Raw genomic sequence first — 20,507 nt, 5'->3', positions numbered from 1 at the left:
AGAGCTGCTGTTTGGATGAAAACTGCCTCCCGCCCTCATAGAAGTTTTTCTTGCTGAGGCTCCAAAGGTTCTCAACAGGGTTGAGTTCAGGGGAGGAGGGGGTCCACATCATGAGTTTCTCTCCTTTTATGCCCATAGCAGCCAGTGATGCAGAGGTTTTCTTTACAGTAGGACATGGTGCGTCGTCATGATGAAGATGATTTTGTTCTGGAAAACACGGCTCTTCTTTTTGTAGCATAGAAGAAAGTGGTCAGTCAGAAAGAGGTCATTTTCACACCTTCAGTGAGCCTAAAAGGGGGCCGACCAGCTCCCTCCCTTCCTTATGATTCTGGCCCAAAACATGACTCCGCCCCCTCATTACTGACGTCACAGCCTTGTTGGGACATTGTGGCCATTCACCAACCGTCCACTACTCCATTGATTTGACCATCTAGGGTCACACAGCCTCATCAGTGAACAAGACTGTTTGAAAATGAGTCTCATGTATTTCTGAGCCACTGCAGCCGTTTCTGTTCATCAGCTTCAATTAACCGTTTAGGGGAGGCCGGATAGAAGGTTTATGCACAACTGTAGCCTCTGGAGGGTCCGACACCTTCATGTTCGGGAGACTCCAGAGGCACCAGCAGCTTCAAATACCTGTTTTTGTAGCAGCTGTTCTATTCATCTGATGTGTTTGTCTGGCAGAAACTGTCCATATTGTGCCTTTCTCTGCACAAACCCGAGTGTGTCTGAATCATCCACAAATCTCTTATCAGTATGATGATTATGCTTCATCATTCATGAAATATCGAAGGTTTTCATACCTAGACCAAGGCATTCAACTATTTCACGCTTTTCATCAGCAGAGAGATCCTTTTTCTTTCCCTTATTGCTTGAAAATGATGATCTGCATAATAAAGTGGAACACCCTTTTTCAGTAGTTTTTCCCTTAACTGGGCTTAACCTGAAAACTAATTATCCCAGGTCTCTGAGATTAATGTCAGTGATTCATAGAGCCCCGAGACACGATACCATCCATGAGTTTCATTATTATTATTATTTTTTTACCTTTTTGACACAAAAATCCAATTTGCATAATAATTTGGAACGCAGTGTTAACTTGCCTTTGCATTGCCTTTTATGGTCAAATGGAGGCGGGCAGAGGGCGTGCCGTGAGGTCCGCAGCTTTCTGCTCCAGGTCTCTTTGCACATTTTTTTTTTCCAATGTGGTTTTTCAAACTGCAAATGGCCAATAAATGAATCTGAATCTGAGGCATAATCAGTGAAGGAAAGATTGCGGTCAGGTGTGCGTACCGGCGCATACGCAGGGTTTTATCGATCGGGAACAAACTCTGCGTACGGAATTTTGCGTTACTTTCCTACGCACTTTCAAAGTCAGAGTCTCACGCACAGTTTGATAAATGAGACTCCAGGGGCCCGATCTTGTGCATCAAAACGGAGACGATAGCGTGACATTTTGTGCTCAGTAGGAGCACTTTGTGATCTTGCCACTCCAGACTTAGCGCATTTTAGTTGTGTGGAGACACAGATTTTCCTCCAACCAGATCGACTCCGCGTCCAGGAGAGTGGTTGTGTGGGAGTGGGGGGTGAACATGAGCTTTTGTTTTGCTTCGCGTTCACGCCGAGCGCGGCCGATCCGCGCCACAGCGGACGCTGTAGCTCTTTTTCTCTGGAGACGTGAACATGGTTTAGCTCACGATGGGGTAAATAAAGTTTTTAGTTTGACCTGTGAGAGCCTAAGGCTTAAGAAAGAACGCAAGACAGCGCAATGTAAATGAGGAAGTGAATGTCAGCCGTGTTTCCATCAGTGCAGTCGCCTCCTCTTGTGACGCCCCCTCACAGGTGGCGGAGGTGAATGGCACATATAGCGCCACCACTCGGAAAATAATTCGCCAAGAGCCTGCGCCGCCCCGTGCACCGCCACAAGATCTGGCCCCAGGTCTTTCAGCCATTTAAGCACTGAGGCCATTTCAACAGTTTGACCAGTTTACGGAATTTAAAACGTTTATGCAACATTAATAATTTATGCAAATTAACCCATTCATGCATTTTACCAGTTTATGCAATTTCTGCATTCGCTTCCCGCAATTCCACAGTCAATCGCAACGGCGCTGCCATTGCAAAGGTTTCTAGTTATACTTGGTACACGGGCCACCCTGGCAGGGTGATGTATACAATAAACACATAAGACACTGTATACTCAAGACAATGTACAGCTCAACACAGACATCAAACTTGTGAACCAGGCAATGACTTTGGGGGAAAAAGTAAATCTAATGTAATGCACAACCTGTTATTTCACAAATGTTTTTGTTTTGTTTAGGTCCGGAAGACCTGCCTGAATCCTCACGTATGTTACTCCACGTTGTGTCTATAAATACACAGAACCTCGATCTCCACGCAAAAAGCTTCTGACAAGTGCTGTAGAATCATATGTAAAGGAACAGGCCACCGTTATTCCTTACTGAGATATGTTCCTACTTTAGCTTAGACGAGTTGATGCGTACCTGTCTGGTCCGGGGGTGAAGTTAGAAGCTACCAAAGTACAGTTACACGAGTAGTTACACAATCCAAGTCTAGTTACACAAAATTAAACATGTCAATTTTCAAAGCGGATAAAAAGGGGCACTACATTTTAAGGCGTAATTATACCTGGAGTACTTTGACGATATTACAGTGCGGATGTCGAAGTGCTCCAGATGTTATTATGCCTTAAAATATAGTGTCCACATGTTTAATTTTGAGTAACTAGGCTTGAATCATGTAACTTCTCACGTAACTATTTAATTAGAGAAAACGTGGAACAGCTTGGTAGGTTCTAACGTCACCCCAGTTTGGAGCTCTACCTTTGCTGGGAGCGGCTAAATGCTAACAACATTTGCATGACTGAGCTCACGCACAAAGTCCATCAACTCGTCTAAGCTCAGTTAAGAACCTGTCTCAGTATGGAAAAACGGTGGCCTGTTCCTTTAATGCAGATTTATTTTTGTGTCTCCAGTTTTGGACAAACCATGGAGGAGAATGAAATGGGAGTGAGTAGTTCTATAACAATATTATTATCAGCCTATTAAAAAAGATGTTATGTCACAGGTTTAAGTTCCTATTCTGGAGAGCTCTGTGTTGTGGTGTGGTGTAGTCAACCAGGTTAAAAAGGGTAAAATACAATTTAATAAGATAAGATGATACTTTGTGGGAGTAGGCGCGTCTGTCCGTGTGGGACAGACGCGCCTGCTTGATGATCAGGTTGTGTCCACGGTGATGTAGAAGTTCCTGTCCTCGGCCGGGTCGATGATCTCGTTGTCCTTCAGCCACTCCACCCGCATGACCTTGGAGGATGGAGAAACTGTAGCTGCCCTCTGTCTCCTCTGATCATCTGAAACGGTGCACTGCCTCCTGGGCTTGTCCCCGTCTCAGAGCGTGGTGTCCTGCACTGGTCAGCTCCACCTCGTCCTTCCTCTTCCTCCTGCACAGCTCCCTCCACAGTCTATCACCATCTCCTCGTTGGTCCCTTTTGTTGTTTCCTGTAGCTCCTCTTGTGACGCCTCCTCCGTGCAGCAGGGGGGGGCTCTTGGTGTTTCTTCACTGTTCAGTGTCTCAGAAGAAGATGTTTGTAGATCTCAAATGGGTTTAGCTGATAAGCTAGCAGTTTGTTTACCTTCAAAAAGCTGCTTTCTTCAGGACCATTTTGGACTCTCAAAGTAAACAAATCCACCAAACCTCCACAAAAACACGGTAAAGACGTACAAAAGTATCCAGAAAAACAACATGGTTCGCTGAAAAAGGCAAACAATTCACTGAAAAAGGCAAACAATTCAGCTGCACCAGGAGAGAGGGAGGTCACTAATGTAGTTGAGTTAAAAGTACGGTTAAAACATACTTTAAAAAGGCATAAATAAGGAGGATAAAAAGGCTAAAAGTAGTGGGTGCTTAAGGTGCGTCGTCAGCCTTTGGGAAGGGGGGGTCCGGTCGGGTACGGGAGACTCCCACAGAGGTGCTGAAGGTAGGTATGTGGACAAAATTTTCAAACTCAATAGAAAGCCAAATAAATAGTTTAAATGGATGTAGCAACCCCCTAACCTGGCTAACACGCACTGTGTGCGCTCGAATAATTTCAAACTGCACAACAGCCTGGGGACCATGGCCGAAATTTTCGCATGGATTTGGGAACCAATCACAGAGCGAGGAGGGACGGCAAGACGATGACGCGCTATTCGATATACGGAAGCTTGTAGTTTATTTACGGATTAAAAAAAAAAAGTCTATTTACGGATCCAACATGACAGCAGCAGACGCGATGGTATTTTTCGATCGAGCTTCAGGCCGTGTTCTAAACAGTTTAGCTCGAAAGTTTTACAGCGGGTACGTCATACGTCATCTCATACGATGATACGATTGGCTGTGGCCTCGTGCAGACGCATGATAGACATTCGTATCGCCCAATAAACGACTATGGACGATCGTAAACCACACCTCTCCTACGAGAAAATGAATTGGTGTCCCCAGACTATATGTCACTTGTGATTTTAGTCTGGCGTTAGCCAGGCTAGCAACCCCCTACAATATGCAATGAAATGTGTGTGTATATGTTCAGTATGAAGAAAGTTACAGCGGTTTCTAGTTCAAAATCTATCTTTAGTCCCGCCCCTTCCATTGAAACAAATGGAGGTCAGTGTGACCTAAAAAGAGAAATGACCAGAACTTTTTAAATATTCAAGATTCTTTCATCAAAATTACAGTAAACATTGATTTAACATATTTCCATTGGTTGTACGTGTTAAAGCATCATTTTATATTTTAGCTCATTTAGTTCATTTAAACATTGGAGTTTGTCTTCAATGAAGGTATTCGAGTTGTCTTACTATGCCTTACTGTACTCAGTGGTTGGAGTCTCGAACGTTTCGCCTCTCATCCAAAAGGCTTTGTCAGCGAACTAGGGTTCTGTTCAGCTCGCAGCCTAGATAAAGACCAAAAGGGGAGGAGTTGGGGTCGGCCCAGGTCCTCCCAGAAACTACCGTTACCCTCCCTGTGAGTAAACACTTTTGAAGTAGAGTGTCTCTAACGACCTGCTCACTCCAGAGTCTCCATGTGTCCTGACCTCTTCAAAGCTGTTCACTGCCTATTACTGGCTGGGACCCCACCAGTGGGTACAGGAAGAAAATTATAGAGCACCTTCAGAAGCTAGAAAAGGAAGGAATAATTGACAAAAAGCTATATTACAGGCTTTACCCGGGAGAGGCCACTCTTCTCTCAGACCCATTGTAAGCGGAATCAACTCCATCACCTATAACCTGGGAAAACATCTCAAGACCATCTTATCCCCTCTGGTTGGCAACACAGTACACCATGTGGAAAACACAAAGGAGTTTGTGGAGAAGATCAAACACCTACAGCTGGAAACAGATGAAACCATGGTATCTTCCAGACCACAAACAGACAACTCCAGAAAGAGGTTTACAGGAAGGCAACTCATACTGAGCCCAGGAGAAAGGGAGTCCCGGTGCCGTATGTAGCTGGTGTCTCAGAGAAGCTTCAGAGAATCTTTAGGCAGCACAGGATTCCAGTGAACCAGAAACCTGTGAACACACTGAGACAAAAACTAGTTCATCCCAAAGACAAAACACCGAGCCACAAACAAGGCAGTTTATTCTATTAGATGCAAAGAAGAAGAGTGCAAAGAACATTATATTGGAGAAACCAAACAAGTATTACAGAAGAGACTTTATCAACACCGAAGAGAAAGCACTAGCGGCCCCCAGTCGGCTGTGCACCTCCCCCTCAAAGCCTCCAACCACTCCTTTGAGGACGGAGAGGTCAAGATCTGAGCAAAAGAAGAACGTTGGTTTGAACGAGGAGGAAAAGAAGCTATTTTTGTCAAGAAAGAAAATTCCTCCATGAACCGGAATGGGGGACTCAGATTTCATCTTTCTTCACTTTACTCCAACCTCCTTCGCCGACAGCCGGTCACTGCCAAGTCCAATGAGACGGCACATCAGCATCAACAGAACAACAGGCAGGTAATTAGCAGTGAACAGCTTTGAAGAGGTCAGGACACATGGAGACTCTGGAGTGAGCAGGTCGTTAGAGACACTCTACTTCAAAGGTGTTTACTCACAGGGAGGGTAACGGTAGTTTCTGGGGAGGGACCAGGCCGACCCCAACTCCTCCCCTTTTGGTCTTTATCTAGGCTACGAGCTGAACAGAACCCTAGTTCGCTGACGAAGCCTTTTGGATGAGAGGCGAAACGTTCGAGACTCCAACCACTGAGTTCAGAAGACGACTCGAATACCTTCACTGAAGATGGATAACTCCTGTACGACTGAGAGCTTACACAGACATTGGAGTTTGGTTTAATGAGGCTATTTTCAGTTGTGTGAGTGGGCAGAGTAAACAAAACTAATGATCGTGGACAGAAAGTGGGGAAAACGAGCAACAAAAGTGGAGCTGAGTAACTGAATGGTGTTGGCACTAAGGTTTATCTCTTTCACACAAAACTTTGAGCCGCAAACGACAACAAGACCCTCTTCATGTCCACCTCCTTCTCCGCAGTGTCCACAGTGTTTGAAAGGTGTTTATTAAATCCTTGCATATTGAAGTTAAAAGTACATTTTGAATTTGCCACTGCGGGAGTAAATGAATACTGATTCTCTCCGTTTCTACACGAGACTGAAGACAATTATCCTGACGACGTGACTAGTGACTTACTGTGGGAATGACCGTCTACTTTCAGCCAAACAGGCCATTTGCCGTCCCGCTCTAACAATGATCAGGGCAAAACCGGGTCACAGATATTGGGACAAAAATGGCAACTACATTTTAGAAATCTCCACATGCCTACTGAAGGGGTCCACCTTGGAGAGCGCATCAATCCGTGCGCCCTCGCCATCTCGTCTTGTGCGGCGCCATCATCCCACGCCTCCACCTGACGTCCACCGCCAGCTCGTCGTCCTGTGCGTCCTCAGCGTACACGCTACTGATCCTGCTGCCGTGGCCCCCGCTGCGTCACGGCCCGGCCCGGCCCGTGCCACCTGGCTCCAGCACATTAGCGTGAACCTGCCCCCACCATCATACTCAAATTTAAATGAAAAATATGTCAATCGTTTGTGCTGTAAAAATCTTTGTTTGTGCTGTTATCGTTTTTGAGATATTGGTGTTTTTTGCATGCAGTGTGTGTTGCCGTGCGCCTCTGACACGTGCGCGCGTCTCAGAGGAGGACGAGGGTGAACGCCTTAAGGCTCTATAGTTTGTAATAGTTTAAAACCAGAACCAGCACAAAGGGAAATCTTTACAGCACAAACCAGCACAGATGTAGAGGAAGCGGTGACACCTTTTGTACTCGTTTTGGAGCTTTATAACGAGCAGGGTGACCTCAGATCTGACCAGGTTCACGCTAATTCCCCAGCACCTCTGTGCTTTTCTTCCCCCGTCTGCCTGTTCTGTCTCCCTGTGCCGATCCGCTTCCGCCTATTGTACTGCCTGCCTCATCAACGTGCAGGTGTTTCTTGTTAGGGCAATCAACATGGGCGGGGCTGCCAGGGCCACGAGCTTGGGGTGGTTTAAAACATGCATAAAATCAACCTTAAAAAACATGCAGATAAAACACTAAAAACAACTTAAGACCCAGTCCGTTCGTGCCCGTGACAGTTACACTTGTTCAATGTGAATATATTAATGATGGCTGTCTTCAACAGAACTGTAGAGGCCCTCCGTGAATTCTTAAAGGAGTACAAACCCCCAGGAGGTGTGAAGCACTTGCGTATGCTCGTATATGGTCCTGTTGGGGCAGGAAAGTCCTCCACCATCAGCTCCATCCAAACTGCCCTCCGTGGTGTGTCAGGAATTCCTGCCACCGGGAATGCAGTCACTGACACAGAAGCAAGTTTCACTTTAAAGGTATATAAAATTGACTGGCAAGTAATAATCATCATCGTCGTCATCATAACAAAAATGTAATTATCTGTGTTATCACTGATTGAAGCTGTTCTTTCTATCAGTACAAAACTCACAGGTTCTCCAATGGGGAGTGTCCTCCGGAGTTCTTCAACTTTGTGTTCAGTGATATAATGGGAGTGGAGTCTGAACAAGGAATTCTGCCTGAAGACATACAGCTAGCCCTTCAGGGACATGTGAAGGACGGATACAAGGTGAGGTTATCCCTGAACTTTATGCACAGTCAAGGCCTTAATATTAAGGGCTTTGTGTTTAAACAACCAGAGTTTTTTTGTGCATTTCTCAGTAGAATTAAAGCAGTTACAAAAATGATTCTTCTGTTATAATGGTGCAGTAATGTGTGAACAAATATAGACAGTAAACTTTGTGATGAATGATAATGTGGTAAAAAAAAAAGTTGGAGACTTGAGTTGCTGCTGGTCACAGAAGTCTTCGAGATGTCCCCTAGCTATAAGGCGAGTCTCCAGTAGTCTCGATGAAAACCAACATGTTTGATTTCAGCGGAGTCTGTATGGAGATCTGAAAAACGGTCTCAATTTTACCCCAGCTCAGAAAAATTGCTATTTTATTTAGTGGACTTGGTTTGTGTAATTGTAAGCTGCGCCTGAAAGCGACAACGCCACCTAGTATTTCAAAAGAGGCTAGGAACTCTAAAACCAATTAAAACAAGGCAAGCAGTGTAATCAACCAAATACAGAGTTAAAAAGGTTTTTAAAAAATAATTTATTACAGGAACTAAAAACAGTGAATAATGATGCCAGAAAAATAAAACGTTAAAAATCTAAGAGTTCATTAAAAAAAATAAAAGAAGGACCCAAGCGGTAGAGAGGGGTGGGGGCGGCCAGCAGAGGTTTGGTTCAGTTCTCTCGTTCCTCGGCGTCCCTGTAGGTAAACAGGCCAAAGGCAGTGATGTGTCCTTTTTATGGAAGACGGCTCTAGAGCCAACACAATCAATCCGGCCAGAGTACTAGAGAGATACTCACACGCAGGGGCAGAGTTACTCTGCCCGCCTGCCGTGATCAGCGTCGTACTCTGGCTTCACTGGATGGTGGTGCGTGACTGGTCCTCCCGCCGGCGGAGCCGCTGTGGGGGACAAAACTCAGGGGCAGTCACTCGGCCCACACAGTTAACCACTTTAGGCAGCAGCTAACCCCAAAATACGCCAGAGTACTAGGGAGCGTTACTTACGCGCAGGGGCAGAGAAACTCTGCCCGCCCGCCGTGTTGCACGTCGTACTCTGGCTTCACTGCTGCTGCCGCTCCCGGTGCTGTTTCTGCTCTTCTGCCGTCTCCGTGCCTCTCCCAAGCCAGCCGGTCCTTCCTCTCGTTACCCGCTTTTTTTCCTTCAAATGGCCCAGTGTCCAATAAAAGCCCATTGTCCGCCACGCTCATTCTTCTTCTTCTTCTTTCGTTTATTGGAGGGCGGCAACCAACAGCTTAGGTGCATACCGCCACCTACTGTGCCGTGTATGTCTCAGGATGCTAATTATTTCTGATTACATTCTTGTTGTGCGTAGTCTACCGCTTGGAAAAAAACAAAAAAAACATTATAATAATCCTAAAGTACACCTAGTATACCTATACTTTGTGAAACAATTCTGCCCCTTTTAAGAACCCCATCAGTGCCCTCATACTTTTACTGTCCCCTCTTCCCAAGATCCCCTGCAGGCTCCATGCCCTCTCCAACTCATACATCCTGTCCCTCAAAATCCTTCTCTGCCTTTCATACTTCCTACATTCCATTAACACGTGTTCCACACTCTCTGCCACATCACACATATCACAGTTCTCAGACTTTTCCCATTAAAAACAAAGTTTTCCTCAGACCGGTGTGTCCTAACCTCAATCTCGAATACACCACCTCTTCCCTCCTACCTTTCCCTTTCACACCTTCCATCCTGACCGCTCTTTGAATACCGTACAAATGTCTCCTTTTCACATCCGAGTCCCATCTAGCCTGCCACTCCCGTCGAATTGCTTCAGTAATCAAGAACTTCGCCTCTCCTTTACCCATTGGGAACCTCATAATGTCCTCATCAGGCAGCTTTAATGCCTTTTTTGCTAAGCCATCTGCTGCTTCGTTGCCAGCTTTACCACTATGGGCAGGAATCCAGCAAAAACACACCACCAGGCCAGACCTCTGTACCCTTAACAATGCAAGGCGAACTTCGAGCATCAAGTCCTCTCGGCAAGTGTCCTTAGCATGAAGACTTTTCAGTGCAGCTGCAGAATCTGAGCAAATAACCACTCTCTCAGGTCTGACTTCCTCTACCCACTGCAACGCCAGAATAATGGCCGTTATCTCAGCTGTGAACACTGACATGTTATTCGAAATTCTCTTGGAAATTGCAACATCAAACTCCGGGATATAGACCCCCGCTCCAACATGCCCTGTATTTGGATCTTTTGACCCATCTGTGTATACATTCAGGTAGCTGTAATAACTTTTCCTTACATACTCTTCAGCAAGCGATCCCCCGTCCGCCCCACTCCAACACTTCCTTCTCTCAATCAGATTAACATTCACATTTGCCAGAGGTAAAATCCAAGGGGGAACTTCACCCCACACTATCGCCGGGCCAACGTCCAAATCTTTGATCCCAAACTGACGAGCTGTACTTTCAATAGTCCAGCCAAAGCCTCTACACTTCTTTGGCTGCAAATACTCCCAGCAGTTATTCAGAACACTGTTTGCAGGCTGCTCTGTCCCGGACCCCCTTAACTTTACCCAGAAGACAAGTGATAACTTGATTCTTCTCAAACTTAATGGCATCTCACCTGCTTCCACCAGTAAAGCATTTATAGGTGTTGTTCTCATTGCTCCAATGCTAATCCGAAGAGCCCTATGCTGGATCCTGTCTATTTTAGCCAGCACACTACCCGCTGCTGCCCCATATACAATACTCCCATAGTCAATGCTGGCCCTTATCAGAGCTTTGTATATACCCATTAGTGATTGTTTATCCGCACCCCAGTCATAGCTTGAGACCGACCTCATGAGATTCAGCACCTTCTTAAATTTTGTCTCCATCTTTTCCACATGAGTTCTCCAGAGGCACTTCTCATCAAACCATACACCCAAGTATTTGAATTCCTTAACTCTTTCGATCTTTTGACCATACAGTTCCAGGTCAATTTCCCCCAAACTCCGCTTCTTTGTAATAACCATGAAACAAGTCTTACTCACAGACATTTTAAAACCCCAATTATACGACCATTCTTCAACTTTGCCAATAGCATCCTGGATTACCCTAGCCGCATATTTGACATTTTGGGCCCTCTTCCATATGGCGCCATCATCTGCATACAGCAGTGACCCAGTACCGTTTCCAACATTCTCAAAAATGTCATTTATCATCACATTGAACAAAATTGGGACCTTGCGGGATACCATTTGGAATATCATACTCTTCCGACACAGCGTTTCCCACCTTCACCTTAAAGGTGCGATCCGATAGAAAATCCAATTATACATCCTGCCTCCAATACCTATCTTCTCCAGTTTGATGAGCAAGCCTTCTCTCCACATAGAGTCATATGCCTTTTCCACATCAAAAAAGACAACAACCATCCCCTCTTTGCATCGGACAGCTTTTTCAGCTTCATTGGCAACTTTAACAAGCGCGTCTGTTGTAGCCCGACCTCGCCTAAAACCACATTGGCAGGCATTAAATCTACCGTTTTGCTCCAGGTAGTACGGTAGTCTGTCTACAATCATCTTTTCCATCCATTTAGCTAAATGCGAGGTTAGGGCTATAGGCCGGTAATTTCCTGCATCTGCCGGGTCCTTGCCTGGTTTACTGAATGGCAGAATAATCGCACTTTTCCAGCTTACATCTTCCCTTCTCTCCAAATGCTGTTGAATAAATCAAGAACACATTTTAACGCATCACTTGGGAGGTGTCTGAACATAGCATAACATAGCTGATCCTGACCCGGGGCAGAGAAACCACTCCCAATCAGCGCTCTTTTAAGTTCATCTAGAGAAAAATCCATATCCAGCGCTGTAGCCTCCCTTGCCTTTTTCCTCATAATATCTGGGTTCCTTCTGATCATTTCCTCCTTTCTCTGTCTGTGAACCTCCTCCAAATGATTGCCACTATGTATACCAGCAAACTTCTTGCCAAGTAAGTCGGCCTTCTCCTTATTTGTAATAGCCCTATACTCTTCATCCACAAGTACCGGTATTTTGATATCCTGCTTCTTCCCGGTCATCTTCCTAATCATTCCCCAGACCTCATTTAGCTTGATTTCACTTCCAATAGCTGAACAGAACTGCCTCCAGGCATTCCTTTTAGCGGATTTTATCACCCTTCTTGCAAGGGCCACCTTTCTTTGATAGTCCAGGATACTAACATTACAACATGTCTTTAAGTTCCTGCGAGCACGATTTCTATCTTTAATAGCTGCCGTACACTCATCGTTCCACCAAGGAACTACTTTTTTCTTAAAAACACCCGACTTTCTGGGTATATACTGACGTGCAGCATTTAAAACCATACTTGTAATAGTCTCATTGTCACTTTCGACATCCCTTTCCATAATCATCTTCCCACTGGCCTCCAAGCAGCATGTCTGGAACTTGCCCCATTCTGCCTTAGCAAAACATCATTTATCCACTACAACGTCTTCCTGGATGCACACATCGAAGTTGATCGAGCAGGAGACAGGGAAATGATCGCTTCCTATACTATTGCTCCAGACAGCCCACTCACAGAGGTTGCTTAGCGATCCAGAGACCCGCCACGCTCATTGGATAAAAACTAGGTTAAAACAGCCTGCCACAAGTGCGAGGGTCCAGGTGATTAAAAGCAGGAAATAAAAAGCACAGCAACGCACCACGATAAAAACACTTCAAAATAAAAGCACACACAAACAATAAAACCAAATGTGCAAAATGCTGCGTGCAAATTTATCATCCTGTGACATAATCAGGAAATGGTTCCTTGACTAAGATGGGCCAGAATTGAAACAAAGACTTGACTGTTTTCCAGTCATGCCTTGCTTGTTGTTGACCACAAGAGGAAGAATATATATAAAAATGTTTCAAAAATATTCACAACTTAAAAAAAAAAGAGAGATTTTTTAATAATAAAAATAATTGTATCTTTTCAAATCCAACTTAAAAAAAAAACAAATCCTACTTAAATTAAGTGGAATGGAAACACCGCCTGGAAAGAGGGGGAAAAGCTTTATGACAAACAGCCCAGGCATTTGGATCAGAGAAATGATACTGTACGCTTCAATAAACTTACAAAAACATAGAAGCAGTTAAAAACACACTGGATTACAAACATGTTTTGAACAGAATATTATCATGACATAACGCTGGAGAGACAGGTACTACACACTCCAAACCCACACATATTTAAATAATATCCAGGAAAGACAGAAGCGAGGAAAGCTGTGGGGTTTGCGTTAAGTATCAAGTGTCAGAGAAAGAACTATTCCACTGTCTCCAAAGCACATCAAAGAATCAGCAAAATATTTGTATTCTTGCCTGGCCTGCCAGACACTCCTCCTTCCTGTTCAAAGGAAGAACCGTCTGGGCGGCTGCTCACAGCCAATCATTTCACGATTTGACCCACATCGGTCCAATCACCGTCACCTGTCACCACCACGCACTCTTCCAAAACATTTAAGATGGCGGTGCGGCAACGATACACTGTTTTATTCTGCTCCTTCGTCAGTTTTAAATCATTTGGAAAATATTAAATCACTAAAACCGGAGCAAGAAACAGCGTTCAAAGCGTTCCTCGGAAATAAGGCCAGGCAATTTGTATTCATGACTGTGCTCAGCAACAGCGTGTGTAAAGGGGGTTTTATTTCAGAATCGCGCAGCAACAGTGATTCCTCCTGAAGTCAACACATACAAGCCGGTCAAGCGACCAATCAGAAGTGGTAACACGAGTCGTCCGGTTTGGTGTGTACGCGACTCATTACTGATCACAAGAGTGTTAAGTTAAGAAAATGTACTGGCTCTCGAGCACCACTTGCCCACTGGAGGTGCATTTTTAGCTTCACAATGTGCCACAATGTAGTGTTTGTTAATGGTATTTTACCATTTGAATCAACATTGTGCTGTCCAGCTGCCTGCTCGCCCCGCCCCCCAACCACAGCAGGCACTACAAGCAGGTGAAACCAATGCCCCGATCAACTCACTCCGACCAGCTCCAAAAACACACAGGTTCTCCATGCCAGTCAGTGTGCAGAGGACCAGAGAGAGTAGAGACACAAGTGGTGTCTCTACTCAAAACCTCAAAGAGGTCCCCAATAAAGCAGAAAAAGAAACACCTTTCTACAAAGAGTGAAGGACTGCCGGAAAGGGACAAATGTGGTTGTGAGGCATTAAAACTAATTTCATGATCATGTAAATATACATCTGTTTAAAATAATGCATAAATGTGTTTAAAAAATACATAAATGTGTTTAAAAAAATGCATAAATGTGTTTAAAAAATACATAAATGTGTTTAAAAAAATGCATAAATGTGTTTAAAAAATGCATAAATGTGTTTAAAAAAAAATGCATAAATGTGTTTAAAAAATGCATAAATTTGTTTAAAAAAATGCATAAATGTGTTTAAAAAAAATGCATAAATGTGTTTAAAAAGTGAAATCTCATGCTCACACAAATTGGAAGTTATCGTTAAGATGTTTAAAAATACATGTTAAATAGTTCAGCTAAAAAACATTGGTTAAAAGTTTATTTGTTTATTTACATGTTTATTTACATTTGCTTTTGTTCTGTGTTTTGAGGTTTTTCACCTGTACCACATGGACAGAGACAAATAAAGACCCAAAAGACTGTTCATTGGAGTGAAGTCCAGTTATTTCCTTCCTATAGAGAGGACATTCCCTTTCAAGTCAGGGACCTGCAATTGTAGACTTGACAAACATTCACGTCACATTCTTATTTTGCAGTTTGACAGTCAGTCCAAAATCGAAGAGGACAACGAGTGCTACGTGAAGGAACCGTCTCCTGAGGACAGAGTGCATCTTCTGGTTTGCATCCTCAATGCCAACTCTCCAGACATGGCTCAAGGCATCTGCAAAAAAATTAGAGACATAAGACAGGCTGCAAGTGCCCTGGGTAAGAACTGTGCTGTTTTATACATTTTTGAGCTCAGGATTTTAAATCAGCAATCAGTCTGACTGAATGAAATAACCTGCACAGGGTTTATACAGGCAGAAGCAAGTCAAATGTAATGCTTTTTAATGCAATTTTAATGCCCAAATACACAGAGGTGATAGAGTAGCCAAAATATTTACTCAAGTAAGAGTAACATTACTTTGAAATAATTGTACTCAAGCACAAGTAAAAAGTAGTGACCTAAACAATTACTCAAGTAAAAGTAAAAAAGTACTTGGAGAAGATGTTACTTTAGTACTGAGAGTAATTGTTTGAGCGAAAAAGTCAGACTTATTTTCATTGACGCCATAAATTGTGTGAAACAAAACATACAGAATACAGTACAACACAAATACAGAAATACTAAATAATTTGAATGAACAAGGAGCACGAGACAAACTGCATATATTTTATAGATTGAAATGAAGCATTATATAATTACTCACTGGAAAATGTAACTATTTTTACTCAAGTAAAAGTACAAATACTTGTTCGCACAAAGACGTGCTCCTAAACAAATGCTGTTTTAACCAATTTTAACACAATTTTTACTTAAACCCTGGATCCGTACTTACTTTTAACGTTGTCTTTGCTTGGATTTTACTCAGATTTGCATTTTAAACATAGTGGACAACAATATTTAAATTAAATATATTTATGTTTATGGTGGACTGCATAGTATGGACTACAACAGGGGTGTCAAACTCAAATACACTGTGGGCCAAAATGTAAAACTTGAACAAAGTCGCGGGCCAGCATTGAACAAATGAACCTTTTAATATGGACCCAAACAAGATTTGCTTTAACATTGAATATGGAACAAGCAACACTTATTACTATACAATATATAACTTAATAGTCCAGATATGCAAAATCGAATTTAAAAAAAAACATCAATGACATTCATTTATTAAATAAAATTTAAATAATAATACAATTAAAATAATAAATCAATCAACCATTCAAGCCCATGTCTTGGAGTAGCAAGAAAAAGTGCAGAAAATGTTAATTATTGCTCAGTTTGCTACACACTGATCTAATCTGATGTGCCCAAGCCAGACACCTGGCATCTCTTCTTGGATGATAGTTCATCAATGTCTGGGCTCAGGCTTTGAGCTGAGGCACTCCTCAGTGTCGAGCGAAGGTGTTCATCAGTCAGACGTCTCCTGTGAGATGTTTTGGTCATCTTCATCATCGAGGAGAAAAGTTGCTCACATAGGCACGATGTGTTACGAATGGCATTTTTTCATCATTCGTGACGTTCGTAACATGACTTAACGCGTCTTAATGGGATTCTCAACAGAGCGCATCAGTTCGTGACATTTGTGATGTTCGTGGAGAAAGTTTTTGTCTGTCAAAAAATCTTCCACGAATGTCACGATTCACCCTCTGTTCGTGGAGTTCGCAGCGGAGCGCGTCCTTTCGTGATGAGTCGTGGCGCTTCGTAATCCAGCGTGAGGGCATTCGTACAGTATTCGTAGAGCAGAATCACTGTTTTCACGCACAAAATTGATGTTACGCCGCAAAGTACATTTTCGTACCTGCAGTAGCAAAAGAAAAGTCACACAGACTCGGCCAGTCCGCGCTCCAGGCCCGGGACAGCAGCACCTGCCGCCGCTCCTCAGGTGCTGAAGTTGCTCCGCCGGCTTTTCCTCCTCCTGCGGTCGTTCCTCCTGATGTTTGGAAGTCAGTTCCTGCCACCCCTATTGCCCCCGCCCCCGCTGGAGAACCCCACTGTTATATATTTGTCCCGATTTTCCCCGCGTTTGTGGGGAAAAAAAGGGACAGTAAGAAGTGCGCTTTTCCCGCTGTCCCTGAATGCATCTTCCACGCTGCCTCGCACCAAAACAACAGCGCGTGGTTGCAGCAGCTACACCATGGAGAAGTTAAGGCTTATTTACAACCTTAAACACGTAAAGCAAGCGGCGGTGGGCGCGGGGCAGGTGAAGACAGGCCTGTGTTTGTGGATTATAAAGTTTTTCCAACTGAAGGCTGAAGCTGATGATCGACCAGACGAGTGAGAATCATTGGATAAAGAGGTTTAAGAGCAGCAAGTTCTATGACGGATCCTCAGAAGATCGAGTGCACAGTGAGTGTAGTGTTTTTATGTTTATTCTGTGGAGTAAAGTCAGCTCAAGTCGTGCGGCTGTTGCACGGACTTATCTGACATGAAGCGCGTGCGTTTGTTGATGCGTTTGCCCGTGTTACACATTGACGGGAGTTTGGGTTGAACTGGTGTGACTGTCCCATAGACTGAAAAACTATTGCTATTCTTCAGTATATGGACCGGCCTGAGCTGGTGTATTTGCTTTTTGTTTAACCCGATTTGGCGAGAGCCCAACGAGTCAGGGGCGCACGGCGGAGCGAGACGTCCCTGCTCCGCCTCCACCCCGGTGTGCGCGGCAGGAGATCTTGTCCACATTCGCCCAATTCTTGACAGATTTTTGACGGAACGAGACAATTCCCAATAACTCCAGCATGCAACAGCGCACAGCAGTGCGGGCGCATATTCGTGACCGTGCGTAATAATTCGTGCCATTAACACGCAGTAACAGGTCGCAACAGTTCGCGGCGGCGCGTGAAGCCTCTACCCCGAATCACTCACATTCGTGATCCTCGGCCACGAATGTGGATTCGTGGCATTCGTGACTTGTCGTCGTTTTGTGTAAACCCAGCATTAGCGATGAATGAATGCGCTGTGTAATACCGGTGGGTCAGCTCGAGTAGTCATTTGGTATAGCCTCGCAGGCCAAATATAATTACATTAAGGGCCAAATTTGGCCCGCGGGCCAGAGTTCGACACCTATGGACTATAATGTCCAAAAGTTAAAGGGGGGCCCATACTTATGCATACCATTGTACTTACTTACGTCATATTGATATCGGACTCAAAAAATCCTTATCGTCTACATGCAAATTCATGTTTTGAGCAGAATTTCCACTTAAAGGTACATTGCGTAACATTTTGGACTATACTGTAGTCATCAGTACAGAATGTTTTTTTCAATAATGCCCATACTGGAGCTTTTTGGTTGATTCCAAGCATAGTTATCGTTATGGTACCAGCCCTATGCTCTACTGTCAAGTTTCTCTGCAGTGCCCAACTTGAGAGGCTTCCTTTCTAATGTGGGTTATATAAAACAACTGGATTTCACTCCAAGACAGACTTCTTTTTCCTTTTCTTTTTATTTGAAGTTGTGATTCTTTTCAGCAGGTGAAAAACCTCAGAAATACACATACAAAACAAATGTAAATATCATGAAGATAAATGGTAGTTCTTTTAACATTTTAACCACAATTTTAGTATTTTTAAATTAAACAAGGTTCTTAGTATTTTAGCATTCTCTTGTACTTTTAATGACATATGATCAAAGCATAACTTCTAAGCTTTTAGCCAAATGATGTATGATGTACAGTATTTTACCACACAATCATGAATTTCAAATCAGTTTTAACTTAAACCACCGTTTGTGGGCGGGAGGAGGGGAGAACACAGAGCTGGACAGCACATCTACCATCTGAGACGGCGTTTCCCGTCCCAACCTTTACTATCTGCTTTTTTGTTGTTTTCAGTCTTGGTGGATGTGCAAACTTAAACATGAAATCACCCCGAGCCTTTCATTTTTCAGGGATTCCTGAGGTTGGCATCCTCACAAATATAGAAAACGCCTGTGATGACATTGAGGAAAATCATGAGAAAGTGTTTCTAAGCAAGACGTTGCAAAGCACGGTAAGTTCTACTCTTACTACTTCATTTACTTAATAATATACTGTACAACCAGCAAATATACAGTTAACTTATATACTCAAAAAGTATATTCAAAAAGACTGTCAGTAATATGTAATAACTGTTTTTATTGTGTGTGGATTATCTCTTGTTTCTGCAGATGAAAGCTTTAAGCTCTAAATTTGGAATCCCTGTGAACGCCATGTTTCCAGTGATAAACTACAGTGATGGGGACTTAGATGGGAATGTAACCCTCGACACTCTGCTCCTGACTGCACTGAAATATATTGTGATTTATGCAAATGATCTGGTCAATGGGACGCTACAGTCCCCCAGTTCCCCTCCAGCCGAGTAGCTCCTCAAAGGCCTTTTCCATGAGCAGGATGAGACACATTTGACTTGTCAGACCAACGTGTTCAGTCAAATGTGTGCCTTCTGTTTGAGACTATTCAGCACAATCATAAAGTGTGTCAGAATAAACTGCTGTAGACCACCGTGGGAGTGACAGGCACTGTGGGGCTACAACTAAGGGAAACTACTTCCTGTTTATTGCCAAATGATTGTATTAATGTCGCCTCTCTGCCTCACTGTAACACATTTTAAAACCTCTTTCTGTAATGGGTGTAAAAAGTGATTTGTAAATTTTATTTGATCTGCCTTCTTGTAATTGAATGTAGTGAAGCACTTTGAATTGTCGTGTGTATGATTTATACTCTATAAATAAACCTGCCTAGCCTCAATGCTTCCCAGCAAACAATGCATTTGTAATTTCGAAGCGTGTATCCAGGAAACAGCTGTTGCCAATAAGGTGCTTTGTTTTTCTAAACATTTGAGCTCAACATTGATCAGTGCTTGGTTAAACATGTTTTTTGAAGTGAAGTAAGTCAAGTCAAGTGAAGTGGGTTAGCTGCACACAAAGGAATGATTGGCAAGGTTATAAATTATGGCTCTAACGATCATAAAATAATGTAATAAATACTGTCTCATATTTCAATAACGAGTTTTAATACGAGTGTGTGGGTCCAAAGACACTTGGCTGTTTCTAATGAAAGAACTCAAACATGAGAAAGACACAACAGCTCCGAATGCAAACACAAAGTTGTGCGCGTGGAGATGATGGGGAGCTCATCTGCACAATAACTCAGGCAGGTTGCAGACCCTATCCAGGGCGTTATCTGCACAATGTGGCTGGGGCTGGAGGGTGCCCTTCCGCGCCTGTAACATAGCTTCTGGTGTGAAATAAAGTAGATTAATTTTCTCACCTGAAATATTATACACCTTGTTCCAAATGATTATGCAAATTATATTTTTCAGCAAATTTTCAGGTCTTTAACTGTGACTATAACGTGAATGTGATTAAAAAAAAAAAAACTTCCAGTGATAACAGTCTTTTTTTTTTTAATAGATATAATAAACAACTCAAAATCTACTGTTCCAAATTATTATGCAACTCATCGTTTCAATACATTTTAAAGCTTGTAATTAACTGAAAATGGTCATTTGTTGAATTTGTTGCATTAGGAGGTCATATTTACTGAAATCAAAAGATATTTCAATCAAAAACATCTTAACAGGTCGAGTTATATTTTACCATAGGAGCCCAGTCAGAAAGAGGTCATTTTCACACCTTCAGGGATCCTAAAGGGGCCGACCAGTTCTCTCCCCATGATTCTGGCCCAAAACAGGACTCCGCCCCCTCCTTA

The 20,507-nt window shown here is 43.3% G+C and overlaps 1 protein-coding gene across 1 annotated transcript; it reads left to right on the top strand.

Moving 5' to 3' along the window:
• Positions 1–3,001: 3,001 nt before the first annotated feature.
• LOC306978497 (interferon-induced protein 44-like) lies at positions 3,002–19,159 on the top strand (the record flags this gene model as incomplete). Its single annotated transcript, XM_079577045.1, has 6 exons — positions 3,002–3,032; positions 7,689–7,890; positions 7,992–8,141; positions 14,870–15,038; positions 18,707–18,807; positions 18,965–19,159. The coding sequence occupies exons 1-6, from the start codon at positions 3,022–3,024 to the stop codon at positions 19,157–19,159; spliced, it is 828 nt and encodes a 275-aa protein (XP_079433171.1). The 5' UTR covers positions 3,002–3,021.
• Positions 19,160–20,507: the final 1,348 nt, after the last annotated feature.

Source organism: Gobius niger (genome assembly GCF_951799975.1).
Source record: "Gobius niger genome assembly, chromosome: 1".
In the NCBI taxonomy this organism is placed as follows: domain Eukaryota; kingdom Metazoa; phylum Chordata; class Actinopteri; order Gobiiformes; family Gobiidae; genus Gobius; species Gobius niger.
Note: the sequence above shows the minus strand (reverse complement) of the source record. Positions and strands in the feature narration are given on the sequence as shown.